This window comes from Sinocyclocheilus grahami, unplaced genomic scaffold (assembly GCF_001515645.1).
Source record: "Sinocyclocheilus grahami isolate Dianchi unplaced genomic scaffold, SAMN03320097.WGS_v1.1 scaffold55.1, whole genome shotgun sequence".
NCBI lineage: Eukaryota > Metazoa > Chordata > Actinopteri > Cypriniformes > Cyprinidae > Sinocyclocheilus > Sinocyclocheilus grahami.
In genome coordinates, this window is record NW_015505234.1 from 3,161,933 (window position 1) to 3,177,309 (window position 15,377).

Sequence of the window (15,377 nt, forward strand, 5' to 3'; positions counted from 1 at the left end):
TATATATATATATATATATATATATATATATATATATATATATATATATATATATATATATATATATATATATAAAATGTATGTGTTGATTATATAATGAAGTCCAAGAACTCACTTTGCTGTAGGTGGTCAGAATGCAGTCCTCACTCTGAGCATCGGCCCCATCTGAAACACAATTTAAAGAATGAGACACAAACACAAAAGGCCACAGAGACAGAACAGAATAAAGATCTAGTCCAGACAGTGTGATAAAGACAGCACTGACCTTTTTTAATGATAAGAGGAATCTTGAAATCACACCGATGATATCTGAGATGGGAATAAAGGCAGTTATTCTGATGTTTTTGTGTTTAAATAAAGTGGAAAATGATACTCAAACCACACACTACTAAACACTGCAAGCATTATGAAATAAAAATCAATATTCAATCAATATGCCCAGACTGCAAACCCTCCAGACTAACCTTCCCAACAGCAGTGACCAATTGAAATAGATATTCAACCAAATATTTACAATGCTACAATACATAATACAATAAAAGCAGAGAAATGTGACTCACATGTTGAAGTTGTAATGGCCAGGGTAGTTGGTGTGAAGGACAAATTTTTTGACCAGGTGGGTTGTAGAGTCAAACAGTATATCCTGGAAAGATATAGAAAGAAAAAACTGATCAAAGTTCAATAGTTTTATGTAAACTGAACAAACAAAAAAACTACACTAACAGCATGTTATGGAGTAATTAAACTGATGGAGTCATTTAAAAATTATACTCACCACTCCCAGTATATAATAGTTAAAGAAGTAGTCATTGCATTTGGACGGGACTTGCTTGTGAGGGGAGGGTGAATGGATCTTCATCTGAGACGTACAAAAAAGGAAAAGATATTCAAACAGAATAAATGTGGAGAGGGAATGTGCTGGTTTATTTTTGAGAATGTTGCTTTGCTCATCTTGAGAATAATGTGCCGTGTTTAGTTTCAATAGGTTTGGTCATTACCTTATCCTCTGACTTGTAGAAGACCTTATGTGGGGAGCCAAGAGCACTCAAAACATCCTGACAAGAATCTCCAAAGTAGATGTTTCTCTCAACAGCTCGCACTTTAGCATCAGCCAACACTCCTGGGCCACATCCTGAGAAAGTAAAAGAGATTTATTTTCTTACTGACTCCAAACTAGGGCTGCACAATGAATCGAATTTCTAATCGCGATTACAATTATGGATGCCACAATTACATAATCGTTCAAAGCAGCAATTAATTGTTCAAAGTCCACTTACGTTATTCTGTGTGCTTAAGATGCGTTTTTTTCTATCTACATGTTATTTTAAGGGGTTTTCCATTGTTTTAATTTTAGTTTTAGTATAACACTATAATACAATTCATATTTTTACTTTTTTTATAATTTAGAAACCAATCGGATGTATAGTTGACATTTGAGCCTTAATACTATAGAAAAGCACTAAAAGTTTTTCAGTTAGTGTGTTTTCAGCTTGTTTATTTTCATATAAATGCATCAAACAATGCATGCATGTTTATTAGAAACATCACATAATGAATAGTTTTATGGATTTGGGCTGCTTGTAATACCTGCGGTGAGTAGACGAAGTTTGAGACCCAGCGGTCCCGCCCCATCTCTCAACACCTCCACACTCTCTGCATACACATTACCAAGGTAACAGGCCAGAGGCATCACCGGAGCCCTGTGAAGAAATATATCATTTACAATGATCACAGCTTGAGGCAATGCATTCCATGGCGTTCTTAACAAGTGCTTAAACTGAACAGTCAGAATTAAAGGCCCAAGATCTCACACTAAATGCACCCCTGGGCCACATAAAAATTACAAACAGACATAAGACTGATTTTGAACTTCAGGGTCTGTAAGTAAAAACATCCATACTCAATAGTATGCAGCTGTAATAATCCATTAGTGGTTAACTGGTTATATGGCATTTTTACACAAATATCCAAACACATACACAGCTCTTACTTGGTTTCTTGAAGGTTGTTTCCAGAGTAAATGTACATCCGTTTGACAGTGGCCCCATGGGGAATCTGCAGGGAGGCCAAGCCATGGGCAAAGTTAGGCTGTCAAAGGCAAAACAACTAGGAGTAGAATGCGGTGTCTGTGCATGTGTCTCTTCTGGTGAAAAGATGCTCATATCATCACAGTTACGTATTTAGATACATTTATACATGGGTCAGGGTTATTGTCATTTTCTAAAACTAAAACTATTTTTTGTAACATTTTTGTTAATTGAAATAAAGCTCAAATAAAACACAACTATTAGATTAAAAACAAATAAATATTAGACATGTTGCCTTGGCAACTAACTGAAATAAGTTTAAGTTGAAGCACTAAAACTGGAATAATACAAATAAATAACATTTAAAAAAATTAAACCTAAATCAAGTGTAATTGGTTTACATGCAATTATTTGTATTCATCTTAATTTACTTCATTAAAAATAAAGTACTTAATTTTTTTGCAATCATTGCAATCATAGATTTCTATGTCTTTTGTCATAAAGCAATCACATGTAACAACAGATAAGCCACATTTTTAAGGCAGTGGGCAATTTTTCTACATGTCTGTGGCTAGAACAAATACTATGTGAAAGGAAGAGCACACACTAACAAAAAAGTGGAAAATACCATGTTTTTACATCATGCTAAATGCAATACGATGATTGTACCTTAGTATTCTTTGAAGTTCCATCTAAATACCATGATCCATGAATATGGTATCATTCAGAACCATGGTATTACAATCCATCTAATGGTACACAGTACTTTATTTTATAAAGTAGCATGAACGCAGAGAGCAAACATAGTTTCACCTCATATTTGGGAGCTTCACTCCAGGAGTCCAGCTGGAAGGAGAAGGAAAGCCCTCGGAAGTTCAGGTGGAAGAGCTGCTCGGCAGCATTGTAGACTGGACAGAGAGAACACGAACCCACAATAAATATACACACACAGCAAATAGGGGTCTGGACAGATAACTGACACAGACAATAAATCTCACCTCCTGGATGAGTAGCGCCAAAAGACTGATCAATCTGCTCAATAGTAGGTGCTATTGACTGAGAGTTAAAATGTACTCCACTGTAATGAACAGAGGAATGCATTATTTTACATTTCTGTGGCTGACAAAGAAGTTTTCAGAAGAAGTTAGTATATCAGCATCTACAACATGTAGAAAAAGCTTAATTCTGGGTGAAATACAAATGTAATGCACAACTAGTGTGGCTAAACAAGATGTCTTACCAGTATTTCAGTTTTACTTTGCTCAAATCGTACACTTCAATCACCTGCAAAAACAAAACGGACTCAATTTGCAACGTAATATAAGAAATAAACACATTTTAGCCCAAAACCACACACACACACACATGTCATCTCTCACCTTCAGTCTCTGATTGCAGGCGTCAAACAGCAGTTTAATTCCATCCTGAGTCAAGTTGAGAATGAGGTCGTGGCTGAGTGGCATCTGTTTGAGAGAAGAGAAACAGGTCAGATTAGGATACAAATAATCCACATACATAACCGCAGTGCCTTAGATTTAAAAAAAAAAAAAAAAAGTCACACCACAGACATTCATAGACAATAACAATGGCAGATCCTTACTTGTTCGCTGTAGAGCACCTGGACATTTTTGATGATTCGGCAGTGTTTCTGTAATATGGAAATGGCCTGGGCCAATGGCATCCCTGGAAACAAATCCAGACAAACAGTTCAGTTTACATTAACACGATGATGAAAGAAGTGGCCTCAACAGCTGTAGTAAAGAGTTGAAGTTACTTGAAAATTGAACGGGTATATGCTGTCTTTTTTTCTTTTCTTTAAGTATTATTGATTTTTTTTTCTCCTCTATGTAATGTAAACCCATTCCTTTAATTGTGTTATCTTTTTGGATGTCTTGTTAAAGTTGTAAATGTTGCATGTTATGTCTTTAATGTCTAAAAATAAAAATAAAAGGTGTGTAATAAAAACATGATAACTACAGGGCATAAAACACATAATCATAAAGGTTAAGAATATAACTTGGAGATGTTTATTATAATTTATTATTACACGGCATAGCGAAGTCCTTCCAAAAGTAACTTGAATTGAAGTTTAAAGGTCCAGTCACACTAAGAATAACAAAACCATAAAAAAAAAGTAGCGGAACATTTCCAGCTTATGAACGATAAAAACACCAAGTCATTCAACATAATAAAGCGCGCGCAGCAATTTGTTTATAGCGTAACTGAATAAACATAACGTTATCGTCTGTTTATGTGGACGCTAATATCGTTAGCCTTGTTATGGTAGTAGTAATGTTATCTGCTTTTTAATAGATGATTTTCTTGGCGGAGGTTTTAAGATAATTTACAAGACAGTTAACTATTATTTAGATGATTAAAACAATACGTACATAACCAGATAATAAACTCATACTGATATCTATTTCCCATGTATCCCAAATACATTCAGTGTGATGCAAGATACCTTTGCGATAATGCCTGGTTGCATTTTAAAACTATCATAATGAGTTAAATATACGTTTCTGTTTTCTTTGAATATTCCTGCATCAGCCCAAGTCAAACAAAAGAGTTCAGTGTAACGGAGACCTTTTTCGGGTCAAGTGACCCTCAGATGTGAACGTGTCAAAGAGCACGCGATGCAGTTATGAAATCCAGATGGCAACTGACTATAACACACCAAATGGCATAGCATTAGCTATTTCAACATGCAATGATTCCTTCAGCCTTTGAACTGATCTCACACCCACCTAATGTGAATTCCCATTGTTCATTTCCCAAAGATCGCTCAGGAACGACCTCCAGATCCAGCATTGGCGGGGAGAAATTGGGGATATCAACGAGGATCTCTGACTGTGCCAGATCGGAGTCTTCCCTCTCGAAATATCTCGAATAATCCACCGTTAAACCACCAGATCAGTCCAAATATTACGAAGTAGCGGGTTTAAAAAGCTCCCACACACACGTTAAACACAGTTTGAGTGACACACGACACCCCCGACTTCAGATATGTCAAAACACAAGCGATGCAATGCAGCTATCAACGCATTCCACTGCCACCATGCTGATAAATAACACTATAGAACGAGTAACAGAGAAACACCGATAAAAGGGCAATATGACAACGCTTCAATAAATTAAACAAGTAAACTGTATGTCAGTCACGGCGAGCTGATGTCAAGAAGGAATAATTGTTTACAGGTTGCTGCTCTTTTATCAACTTCCATAAGCACAAATTAATTCAAGACGTTATTGATCTTATATGTAGGCGAATAAAGCATTTTTTTAAACTGCTGTCTGTTGTAAACGAGAAAAAAACACTTTGATCTGACCTTTAACTTACTCCTGAATCACATAAAACACATAAGCTACTAATTATTAGACCGAACGAAGAACAGTTCGTGTTCAACGAGTTACATGACATGCATTTAAGCTATTTATGGCAAAGATCGCAGGTCGAGACGAATCGACATCCACACATCAGACTCAGTGACTCGCACGAGCCTCGCCTGACGTTGTTTTCTTTCTTTCCGATGATTCAACAGCAAGCAAACACATCAGCACTTATGACCATCATCTGTTCATAACAACGCGGATTTCTCCGGGTTCCGCCGTTTCGCTCGCTGGAGATGGCGCACTGCTACGTGCAGCTTTATTTTCCGGTGTCTTTGACGTTTAAGATTTGCTTAAGATTATAAAGAAAGAGCCCCTCCGTGCCAAAAGCAACTTCCATCCAAAACACCATGATCAGCTGATAATTCAACTTCCTATGAGAACGCGATAGCACTTCCTGGCGGCATTTTTCAAAATAAAAGTCAAAGAAAGGGAGCAGTCCGAACAGAACATAAACTGCAGACCACAAAAGCCAAGGGGTAAAATCCAAGGTAAATATAGCTCAATGCCAAAAATAAATTAATTAATAAAAAAGAAAATAAATAAGGATTTCAATCCTTTCAAATTATAAATATGTTAAATAAATAAATAAATACAACTATATTACATTTTATAAAAACTCCAAAACGCGAGCAAATTTTTTTTATTTTATTTTTTGTCATTAGACTCAATAGTTCGATCATATTGATATTGCTTTCTATGTTGATGAATCACTGACCAGATTTTGTGTAGCATATTATTAGTTTGGTGCTTGAAGGAAATTATTTTATGTCGGGTATACTATTTTTAATGTTATATTACTAATATTACTATATATTACTCCAACTGTGTTTCAAGAGTGCAGATATTTAGTAAACTTTACTTTTTAGCTCAACTCACATAGCAGGCTAAGAAATAAACAAAAGACTCCCTGTCAATTTGCTTTAAATAAAATTTAAAAAAATTTAATAGACCTTAGTCCGAGTCATTATAGTCAGAGTGCCATGTTTAAACTTTGACAAGCATCAAAACGAAGCTTTCAGGGATAGAAATGCGGTGTGTTTTATCGAACATATCGATTGTTCAGCTGACAAAACATATTTACAAAAGACTTTAAGTACACAAAAACTCCATTTAACAGTGCATGACTTTGTGTATCTTGAAAGGTCTTTCCCACACAGCCTCATTTTCATCAGCATAAAATGCAGTATGGTATCTACCCTGATTAAGGTCTATGTCACAGAGAAAGATAAGGAGTAAATGTTATGGGCAGGGACAGATATTTAAATCTTTACTTTTTCTTGTTCATTCCAGCTTAAGGCTAGATCTGACAGCTAAATCAATAAATTGAGCTTGTGGTCACGCACAGGAGAAGCCACACCAATGAACACAGTCATTTGAAAAGGTTATAGATTGAGAATACTGATAAAAAGCCACCAGATGGCGACATTTATTGAAGGCCTCGAGTGACAGGCGAGTACTTTCATTACAGTGCAGCTGATAATACAGAGAGACAATGTGGTGAATGCAACTGTTTGTTTTATTATTTAATCTCAAAAGCATGCCATAAAATGTTGAAATGATATGTTCCTCTGGTGTCTGACTATTTTGCTCTCATTTAATTTACATTTGTTTGTGTCTTCTGTGGGTAGGCCTACCGTTTTCAGTTTTATTCGTCACATGCTCATCCGGTACAAATGAAACGTTTTTGTGTTTGCATGATTCCTTGTGTGTATATAATAGTTGACTAAACAGAATAGAATAGAATAGAATGGCCCCAGCATTCAAAAGCCGAAGATCTGAGAACTGCATAATATAATGTTTGAATGAAAATACATTTAAGATCCGTTTATAGCTCCTCTTGAACCTTGTCTTGATCATATGCCAGTATATGTGTGGTGCAGTGTGTGCATGTTCTTTGAGAGAGCTTGTATATATAACAAACTATTGTTTGTTTATTATATGAAACATGCTTTTGTGTGTCTGAGCAAACCTCATTTAACCCCATATTGTCCCATTGGGCCCTTTTTCCGTAATTAAGTAGCTTTGTAAGTAGCTTTGGATAAAAAGGCCTGGTAAACAACAACTGTCCAAATAGAATGAAAGATATATTTTTCGGAAAACCCTTTTAAAGAGCATGCAATATGTTCACATTTTACAGAAATTGATCGAAAAGACAGAACGAGACACTGTGAATGATTTGCAAAGCTATATATGCAAAGCAAAGAATAATCTGACTTTCTCTGCCTATAGCTCAGATCAAAACTCCAATTACATTGTTTGTGGAAAAATTGTTGGTTCTGATTTTATTTATTGTGTTTGGTAACAAACCTTGCCAGTCTGTTTCACATGGTTTTTTGTTTGTTTTTATCCTTCAGATGGGAACATGATGAATAAAACAAAGAGTAAGGAATTTTAACACATGTTCCTAACGGTTAAAAATAACAGAAAAATCGGTGTCTGCTTGTACAAACAATCTAAAACCACATTTCTCTCCTTGTTTTGAGTTCTGAAGACAGATTCACTGATGAAAATTTCATGTTGAATGAAGACAACTGAAATAAAATGTTAATCGTTTTAAGAGCTATCAACAGTCAAGCAACATATAGTATATGAAAAACAAAGGCAATTCCTATACTGTTAACGTACCTTTAGATCAAATACAAAAAGGCAGTGGTTTTTCAGTTATAAAGCTGAATAAAACAATAAGGGAAGGTTAGGCACACTCAAAGAAAATGGTAACACATCTGCGGGATTAAACCATCTCTGTAGGTTGAAACCTATATTATCACAGTGGCATGTTGCCGGTGTGTCTGGATTTTTAGTCTAAAACTTTATGAATCACCATCTTCAGAGTGATAGTAAAAACTCAGGAAAAACTTTCAAGTTTATCCACAGAAACCTCCAAACGCATAATGTAATCACAGGCCAGCTGTGTGCACTTGTAAAGTTGTTATAATCCCTCTCTGTCCTATAAACAGGAAAATACATAATATAAAGCATCATGCGTGCATCCACAAATAATACAGTTTATCCTAACGTCCTGCCAAGTTTTCCTTTTTTGGCTATCACTGCTCTTTCATCTATTGTTAGCAAACTGATGAAATTTTTACGTAATAGAATAAAGAAGCTATACACTGTAAAAATGGTCTTATACTAGCAGGTGTGGTTGCCAGAACTTAATTGTAAAAAAAAATTCAGAGAACATATTACAAGCATTATATGATGCCATTTTCAGGTCATTAAAATCTGTAATATTAACATAACCCAAAATCTTTTTAGTTCGTTATATTGTAAAATGTACTGATAACACAGGTGGTTGGCAGACCACACAATGTCTTAAAGTTCAAACACTCTCAGAAAAGGTACACACCTTTGTACTTCATTTATCCCTAAAGGGTACATTTTAATACCCTAAAGGTACACAGTAGTACCTAAATGGTACATTTTATCACTTAAAACGTGCAATTTAGTACCTTTTGAAAGGGTACCGTCTCAATGACAGCTCTTGTAACTTTTTTCTGAGAGTGAAATAGACACAAAACATGATTGGGGAAGATATACTATGCTAAAATAAAAAAAAATCAACAACAACAACATAAAAACTTTTAAGATAAAATCGTATTAAATTAGATGATTTGTGCAGGGAATTCTAATACCATTTTTCAAATAAATACCAAATACCAAAAGTAAGGCATTTATTTTTACTTACAGAAACAAACAATTTAACAATCTCTTTCTGTAAATGTATATCGCCCTGTAAATCAAATTATAAAATACTTAAATTATAAAAGAATTCATATTTTTCACGTTTACAATGTATTTTACATACGATTATGGCAAATCAAGTTTAAAACGTGCAAATAGTGCATATTTTACAGTGTAGAATTCAGATCCATTGTGTTACAAACAACATACGGCTGTGTAATTACACATTCTTCTGACACAAAAATGTCAAATTAGGCTAAATGGATTTAGTAAATGAATGTCAACAGTAACTGTGGTGTCCATAATCGGAGTTACAAAGAAATTAAGCCATTTTCCTTTAGATAGCCTGCTTTGTTTTCTTTTCTAGCAACCCAAAGCAACTCCCAGAAAGAGCTCTGTCATGTTTGCTTGTTCTCTCTGTGCGAGCAACTTTCAGCGTTAAGGGTGGACGTGATATTTCAAACATCAGATCAGTGCGTTTATGTATTGGGTGCCCGGAAATTTTTCCAAATAAACACAGCTTGATTCGACTTGGGTGGGCAGACTTATCAACAGACTAATTCTATAAACAAATGAAGGAATATCCGAGCACACCATTGGCTGGTAGGCAGGGGACACGCGGGGAGAGAGAGAGACTCGAGGCTTTCTGCAATGAAAATTTAATTAATGTGGGTGGGCTGAGGGAACACAACGGGTGTTTATCATAGACAATTTATTTTCCAGCGCTAAATCAACATAAAACAGCAAAACGGACAACAATTATTTAACATTTTAGACTCATGAAGCGGACACACCGGTGGCGATCTCCCCAGACTGAGACTGTCCTCCGAAGTCATGAGTTTATACCACAGCCCTGTGCCACAGCCCGGCGTGGCTGCACCGGCTCTCACTTTATCGAATTCCTCCCTGATCTATGTTTACGGTGGCGAAGTTGGAGGCATCATTCCCGCTTTGGGATTCGCGTCAAGCCGGCAGGAGCCTCCGCAGAAACCTCCTTACAGCTACATCGCGCTCATCGCCATGGCAATTAAGAACGCGCCGGACAACCGCGCGACTTTGAGCGGGATCTATCAGTTCATCATGGACCGCTTCCCTTATTACCATGACAACAAGCAGGGCTGGCAGAACTCAATCCGCCACAACCTTTCGCTGAACGACTGCTTCATCAAAGTGCCCAGAGATAAAGGACGACCGGGGAAGGGCAGCTACTGGACGCTGGACACCAAATGCCTGGACATGTTCGATAACGGAAACTACCGGCGACGGAAGAGAAAGTGCAGGACTCAGGAAACGGGAGAGACTAAAATCGGGCATAAGAGAAGCCGAGCGACGACCCTGAACTCTAAACTTCATCAAAGCGTCCATTTGGAGAAAGAGTCACCGCTTAAGGTCTCAGAAATAAGCAAGCGGCAACACGAAAAACATCCCGGAAAAGATCTAAACATCCACGAGAAGTATAACGGCACCCAACAACAAAATAGCGAGGCTAATGTGGCCACACACGCCTCCGACTCCACGAAGGACTGGTGTTTAGCACCCTCGACCACAGCGGGCACTAAACCAAGATGCCCGACGCCTGAACAGACCAGCACAGTGTCTCTGAACAATCTAAATGGCACAAACACTGCGCCTTTAAACGCGCGAGAGACGCCGGTACCCGTGATGAATGACATTGGAAGCGCGCAAACCGGAGACGCCAAATCCAAAGAAACGAATGCTCAGACGCACCCTCGAAAAACAACAGACAAATCGAAGGAGTTTAGCATTGACAGTATTCTGTCAAAAAGGGAGAACCAGTTCCAAAGAAGGTGCGGCGTTGCCGGAGGAGCGCAGGTCGCGTGTTTGGAGTCGCGCGGTTACGCACTCACGTCGTCGCTGATCTCACACGCGCACCCACAGCTGTACCCGCGCGGATTCCCGCTCTGCTCCTACCTGTCTCTCACCTGTCCGGACAAAACACTGAACTTCAGAGAGAAAACAGATGAGAAATTATTCTTTTGACGACACTTGACGAATCCCAGACGGTAGCAAAGCAATTCAGCCGTCTAATCGAGAATGCGGGGTTATTTCAACCCAGCTTTGGGTCAAATTTGGACTAACCCAACGCGCCGGACAACCGCGCGACTTTGAGCGGGATCTATCAGTTCATCATGGACCGCTTCCCTTATTACCATGACAACAAGCAGGGCTGGCAGAACTCAATCCGCCACAACCTTTCGCTGAACGACTGCTTCATCAAAGTGCCCAGAGAAAAAGGGCGACCGGGGAAGGGCAGCTACTGGACGCTGGACACCAAATGCCTGGACATGTTCGATAACGGAAACTACCGGCGACGGAAGAGAAAGTGCAGGACTCAGGAAACGGGAGAGACTAAAATCGGGCATAAGAGAAGCCGAGCGACGACCCTGAACTCTAAACTTCATCAAAGCGTCCATTTGGAGAAAGAGTCACCGCTTAAGGTCTCAGAAATAAGCAAGCGGCAACACGAAAAACATCCCGGAAAAGATCTAAACATCCACGAGAAGTATAACGGCACCCAACAACAAAATAGCGAGGCTAATGTGGCCACACACGCCTCCGACTCCACGAAGGACTGGTGTTTAGCACCCTCGACCACAGCGGGCACTAAACCAAGATGCCCGACGCCTGAACAGACCAGCACAGTGTCTCTGAACAATCTAAATGGCACAAACACTGCGCCTTTAAACGCGCGAGAGACGCCGGTACCCGTGATGAATGACATTGGAAGCGCGCAAACCGGAGACGCCAAATCCAAAGAAACGAATGCTCAGACGCACCCTCGAAAAACAACAGACAAATCGAAGGAGTTTAGCATTGACAGTATTCTGTCAAAAAGGGAGAACCAGTTCCAAAGAAGGTGCGGCGTTGCCGGAGGAGCGCAGGTCGCGTGTTTGGAGTCGCGCGGTTACGCACTCACGTCGTCGCTGATCTCACACGCGCACCCACAGCTGTACCCGCGCGGATTCCCGCTCTGCTCCTACCTGTCTCTCACCTGTCCGGACAAAACACTGAACTTCAGAGAGAAAACAGATGAGAAATTATTCTTTTGACGACACTTGACGAATCCCAGACGGTAGCAAAGCAATTCAGCCGTCTAATCGAGAATGCGGGGTTATTTCAACCCAGCTTTGGGTCAAATTTGGACTAACCCAACTTTTGGGTTAAAAATGTAATGTAAAAATGTAACCCAACGGTTGAGTTAGTCCACAACCCAGCATTTTTTAGAGTGTAGTTTAATGTCTACAGAGATTCGCTGAATTCTATATCAGCAACATTCTTATTTTCTGTATTTTTTTAAATGATAATTGCAAACAAAAACAGATCTATACATAAACATATCTATCAAGCGTTCAGGCTAAAACTACTATTATTATTTATACTGCTATTATTGTTGTCGTTGTGGAATTCAACATCGGTGGCCACTCTAAAGGACAGTATACTGTACAGTATACTAACAGTAGTTCATTCTAATAATGTGTATACTATGATCAAGAACGCACTCGTTGTCTTTGCAAACCATCCTGAGCACAATGTCTTAAAATGATAATGTTTATATGAACAAGGTTCCTCTTAGAACAAATTGCATCGTGCTGTTGTTCTTGTCCTCTCCTCTACAACTCTACAACCACAGATACACAAAAAACTCAAACCTGATTTACTGCTTAATGATTCATTTGTGGAAAGAAAAGAAAACGAACTAGTTTGTACCTTGGACTTTCAATTTGTATTGAGATCTGTGTTGAAAAAGAGAACTCAATTCTTTAAATAAACAATGAGTATGAGTAAAACCTTGTTGAAATAAACATCTTCAATTGAAACCCCCAAAGAAACCCAGTTTTATGGAGGTGAAATTTATATCAGTAAGAGGAACTTACAATTGTGCTTTCTTTAATATGTTTTACTTAATAAAGTGCTTTTTGGGGCAAGTATTTAGGTATTCGTAATAATGAATGAAAGACATGTCATTTTTCTATATAGCCAACTTAGCTATTATTTGTTGCTATGGGACTATGCATAATCCTCAACTGTGAAACTAGTCTACCACATGTATTTCCTGCCACCATATATAGCCATAAGTGCTTTTTGAACTGAAAGGTCTAAGCCTCACTGAGTGCAAATCAGGAATGCTTGTGGAAATAAATAAGCTTCCCCACATTCAAGCAGAGGAACTCACATCCACAAGCATTTCCTGTGTATAGGATTCTTTCGGTCAGAAGTGTAAATAGAGCGTCATCCATCTAAAGGTTTGTAGAGAGAAAGAGACTACATCTCTCAATCTGCTGCCTCCGTCTGTCCTCCTCTTCACAGATGGGCTCCTTAGATGGAGCAGTTTGCAGGACTCTGCTGGACCGCAGCCCTGAATTTGCCATGATCATTAGGAAATACTGCTATCTCTAAGGTGATCTTTAAGATTATTAAAAGAATGTTATTTCATATTCAGTGGAATTTCTTGATGACATCATAGGATACCTGAATGAATTACATGACTTTAAGTATGACCTTTAGTAAGACCTTTACTGATATAGCTTTATTGCATTAAGTATTACATATAAGTGGTGCAGGTTGTTTAATGTTTATTTTGCTATTTTATTTTTCTTACAATAAGCACTGTTAATGCATACAAAAATATCTCACTGTCTCCTTATATTGCTAAAGATAATTGTGCCCTCTAGTGTTATAATGTAGTTGCAAAACTTGCCAATCCTCTGCAGTGAATGGGTGCCGTCAGAATGAGAGCTGATAAAAACATCACAATAATCCACAAGTAATGTAAGTAATCCACAAGCTGCGTGTTTGTAATAAACAAATCTATCATAGAGACGTTTAAAACTTTGAAAAAGGTTTTGAACCTTTGCTTCCTAAAATATGAGTGCTCAATCCATACTTTTTCCCAGTAAAAAAAAATTGTCTTACTTGAATCAGGAGAGAAATATGCACTGATCAAGTACAGTTTACAAGCAAAAAACAATTCTAAACAATATACTAGTGGGTTTTGATGTGAGCGGACAACAAGGGGATGGACTTTTTCCAGTGGCAAGCATTAATATGAATTATGGATTATTATAAATGATAGACTGGAGTTGTGTGGATTGCTTGTGAATTATTGCTTTTATCAGCTGTTTGGACTCTCATTCTGAAGGCACCCATTCACTGCAGACGATCCATTGGTGAGCAAGCAATTTAATGTTGAGTAAAAATTCACCCAAATTTTCATTTTTGGGTGAACTTTTTCTTTAACATACCAGTCTATGTTTTATCAATACATTTTCATTTCCATCTCTGCAAAGATCCAGTTATGTAATAAAGATTGACTGCTAAATGTCTAACTGCTGGATATCTGGCTAGACTGGTATTTTTTTTTTAGATTGTTTGGTAACCACAAGAACAGTATCGCAGAAGGCAAATGTTGCCTCAACAGCTTGAAGCTGATGGACCACAGAGCTGGATGTGAATTTTAATGACCTTATTCTCAGTTTGTGTTCTGTCCTTCTTAAGTATCATATTAAAATAAACATGAGAAAAAAGATTATCTTCCTAAGTGTTTAAAGTGTAAAAAATTCACACCCGAGAGCAGAACGCCACCTCATTCTCATTTATTTTGACTGGAAATAGAGCACACTTTCTGTGGCCATAACCACAAGTGCTCTGCTGTGCGAAGTGCTAAAAGAAAGCACACTGACTATAAAGCAGAATTTGATAAACAGCAGTGGCCTAATTAAAAAACAAACCATATTTCTGTTACACAAACACAAACATATTGTTTGGCTGACTTAAGACAATTACTCACTTCTTTTTTTGTTTACTGAAAATGACAAAATCCAACATTGATTCAGATCCACAAACAGTTGTTTCAGACCACAAGCCAGTAAAGTAAAATGCTTCTGACACACTGCCTTGCAATGATTTCAAAAGAATTTAAGGGATCATTTTATGAAATCAGTACCTTTCTGTCTGATATATTTCCAGTTTGATATATTTAAGAGTAGTACTATAAGTAATAAGAATATTTTGTGTAAAGTTTTATGATTTTAAACATTATATCAGCCAAATTAGGTTTTTAAATGTTTTTTTTTAATTATTATTATTGTGCCATCACATTAATAGTAGTAATAGTAGTTGATTACTGTAAAATGTCATAGTACGGTGTGACAAAATTGTTAAATATAGATGAAGTAATATAGATTATATATATATATATATATATATATATATATATATATACAGTATATATAGTTTTCATATAAATGTACA

General features: G+C 37.5%; 3 protein-coding genes across 5 annotated transcripts in view; 2 read left to right on the forward strand and 1 right to left on the reverse strand.

Annotated features, from left to right (window-relative positions):
* The window catches only part of LOC107583793 (UPF0183 protein C16orf70 homolog), a 9,586-nt gene extending 3,804 nt beyond the window's left edge, over positions 1-5,782 (reverse strand). For 2 of the 3 annotated variants that reach the window (XR_001609074.1, XM_016270109.1), the window contains exons 1-13: positions 4,775-5,782; positions 3,628-3,710; positions 3,407-3,490; positions 3,268-3,311; positions 3,026-3,105; positions 2,841-2,935; positions 1,991-2,088; positions 1,588-1,700; positions 999-1,132; positions 776-859; positions 561-643; positions 266-309; positions 116-165 (exon numbers count right to left, since the gene is read on the reverse strand). Coding sequence is in view for 2 of the 3 variants with exons in the window: in XM_016270109.1 (XP_016125595.1) it covers positions 116-165; positions 266-309; positions 561-643; positions 776-859; positions 999-1,132; positions 1,588-1,700; positions 1,991-2,088; positions 2,841-2,935; positions 3,026-3,105; positions 3,268-3,311; positions 3,407-3,490; positions 3,628-3,710; positions 4,775-4,838 (1,056 nt within the window). In the remaining variant the exon portion in view is untranslated. The remainder of the gene's footprint in view (positions 1-115; positions 166-265; positions 310-560; positions 644-775; positions 860-998; positions 1,133-1,587; positions 1,701-1,990; positions 2,089-2,840; positions 2,936-3,025; positions 3,106-3,267; positions 3,312-3,406; positions 3,491-3,627; positions 3,711-4,774) is intronic. The other variant, XM_016270111.1, reaches the window with a different exon arrangement.
* A 3,927-nt stretch (positions 5,783-9,709) lies between these two features.
* Positions 9,710-11,174, forward strand: LOC107583794 (forkhead box protein L1-like). The gene has a single exon (XM_016270112.1). It carries the CDS (start codon positions 9,939-9,941, stop codon positions 11,103-11,105), a length of 1,167 nt encoding a protein of 388 aa, XP_016125598.1. The 5' UTR covers positions 9,710-9,938; the 3' UTR covers positions 11,106-11,174.
* Positions 11,175-11,203: 29 nt separating this feature from the next.
* Positions 11,204-13,547, forward strand: LOC107583879 (forkhead box protein L1-like; the record flags this gene model as incomplete). Its single annotated transcript, XM_016270231.1, has 1 exon — positions 11,204-13,547. A coding segment is annotated over one exon (972 nt), but the record flags the coding sequence as incomplete, so codon positions are not given.
* Between the last annotated feature and the right edge of the window lie 1,830 nt (positions 13,548-15,377).

Bases quoted from the DNA above. Each gene is read 5' to 3' on its own strand.
- LOC107583794 (XM_016270112.1), top strand. From the start codon at position 9,939: ATGAGTTTATACCACAGCCCTGTGCCACAGCCCGGCGTGGCTGCACCG.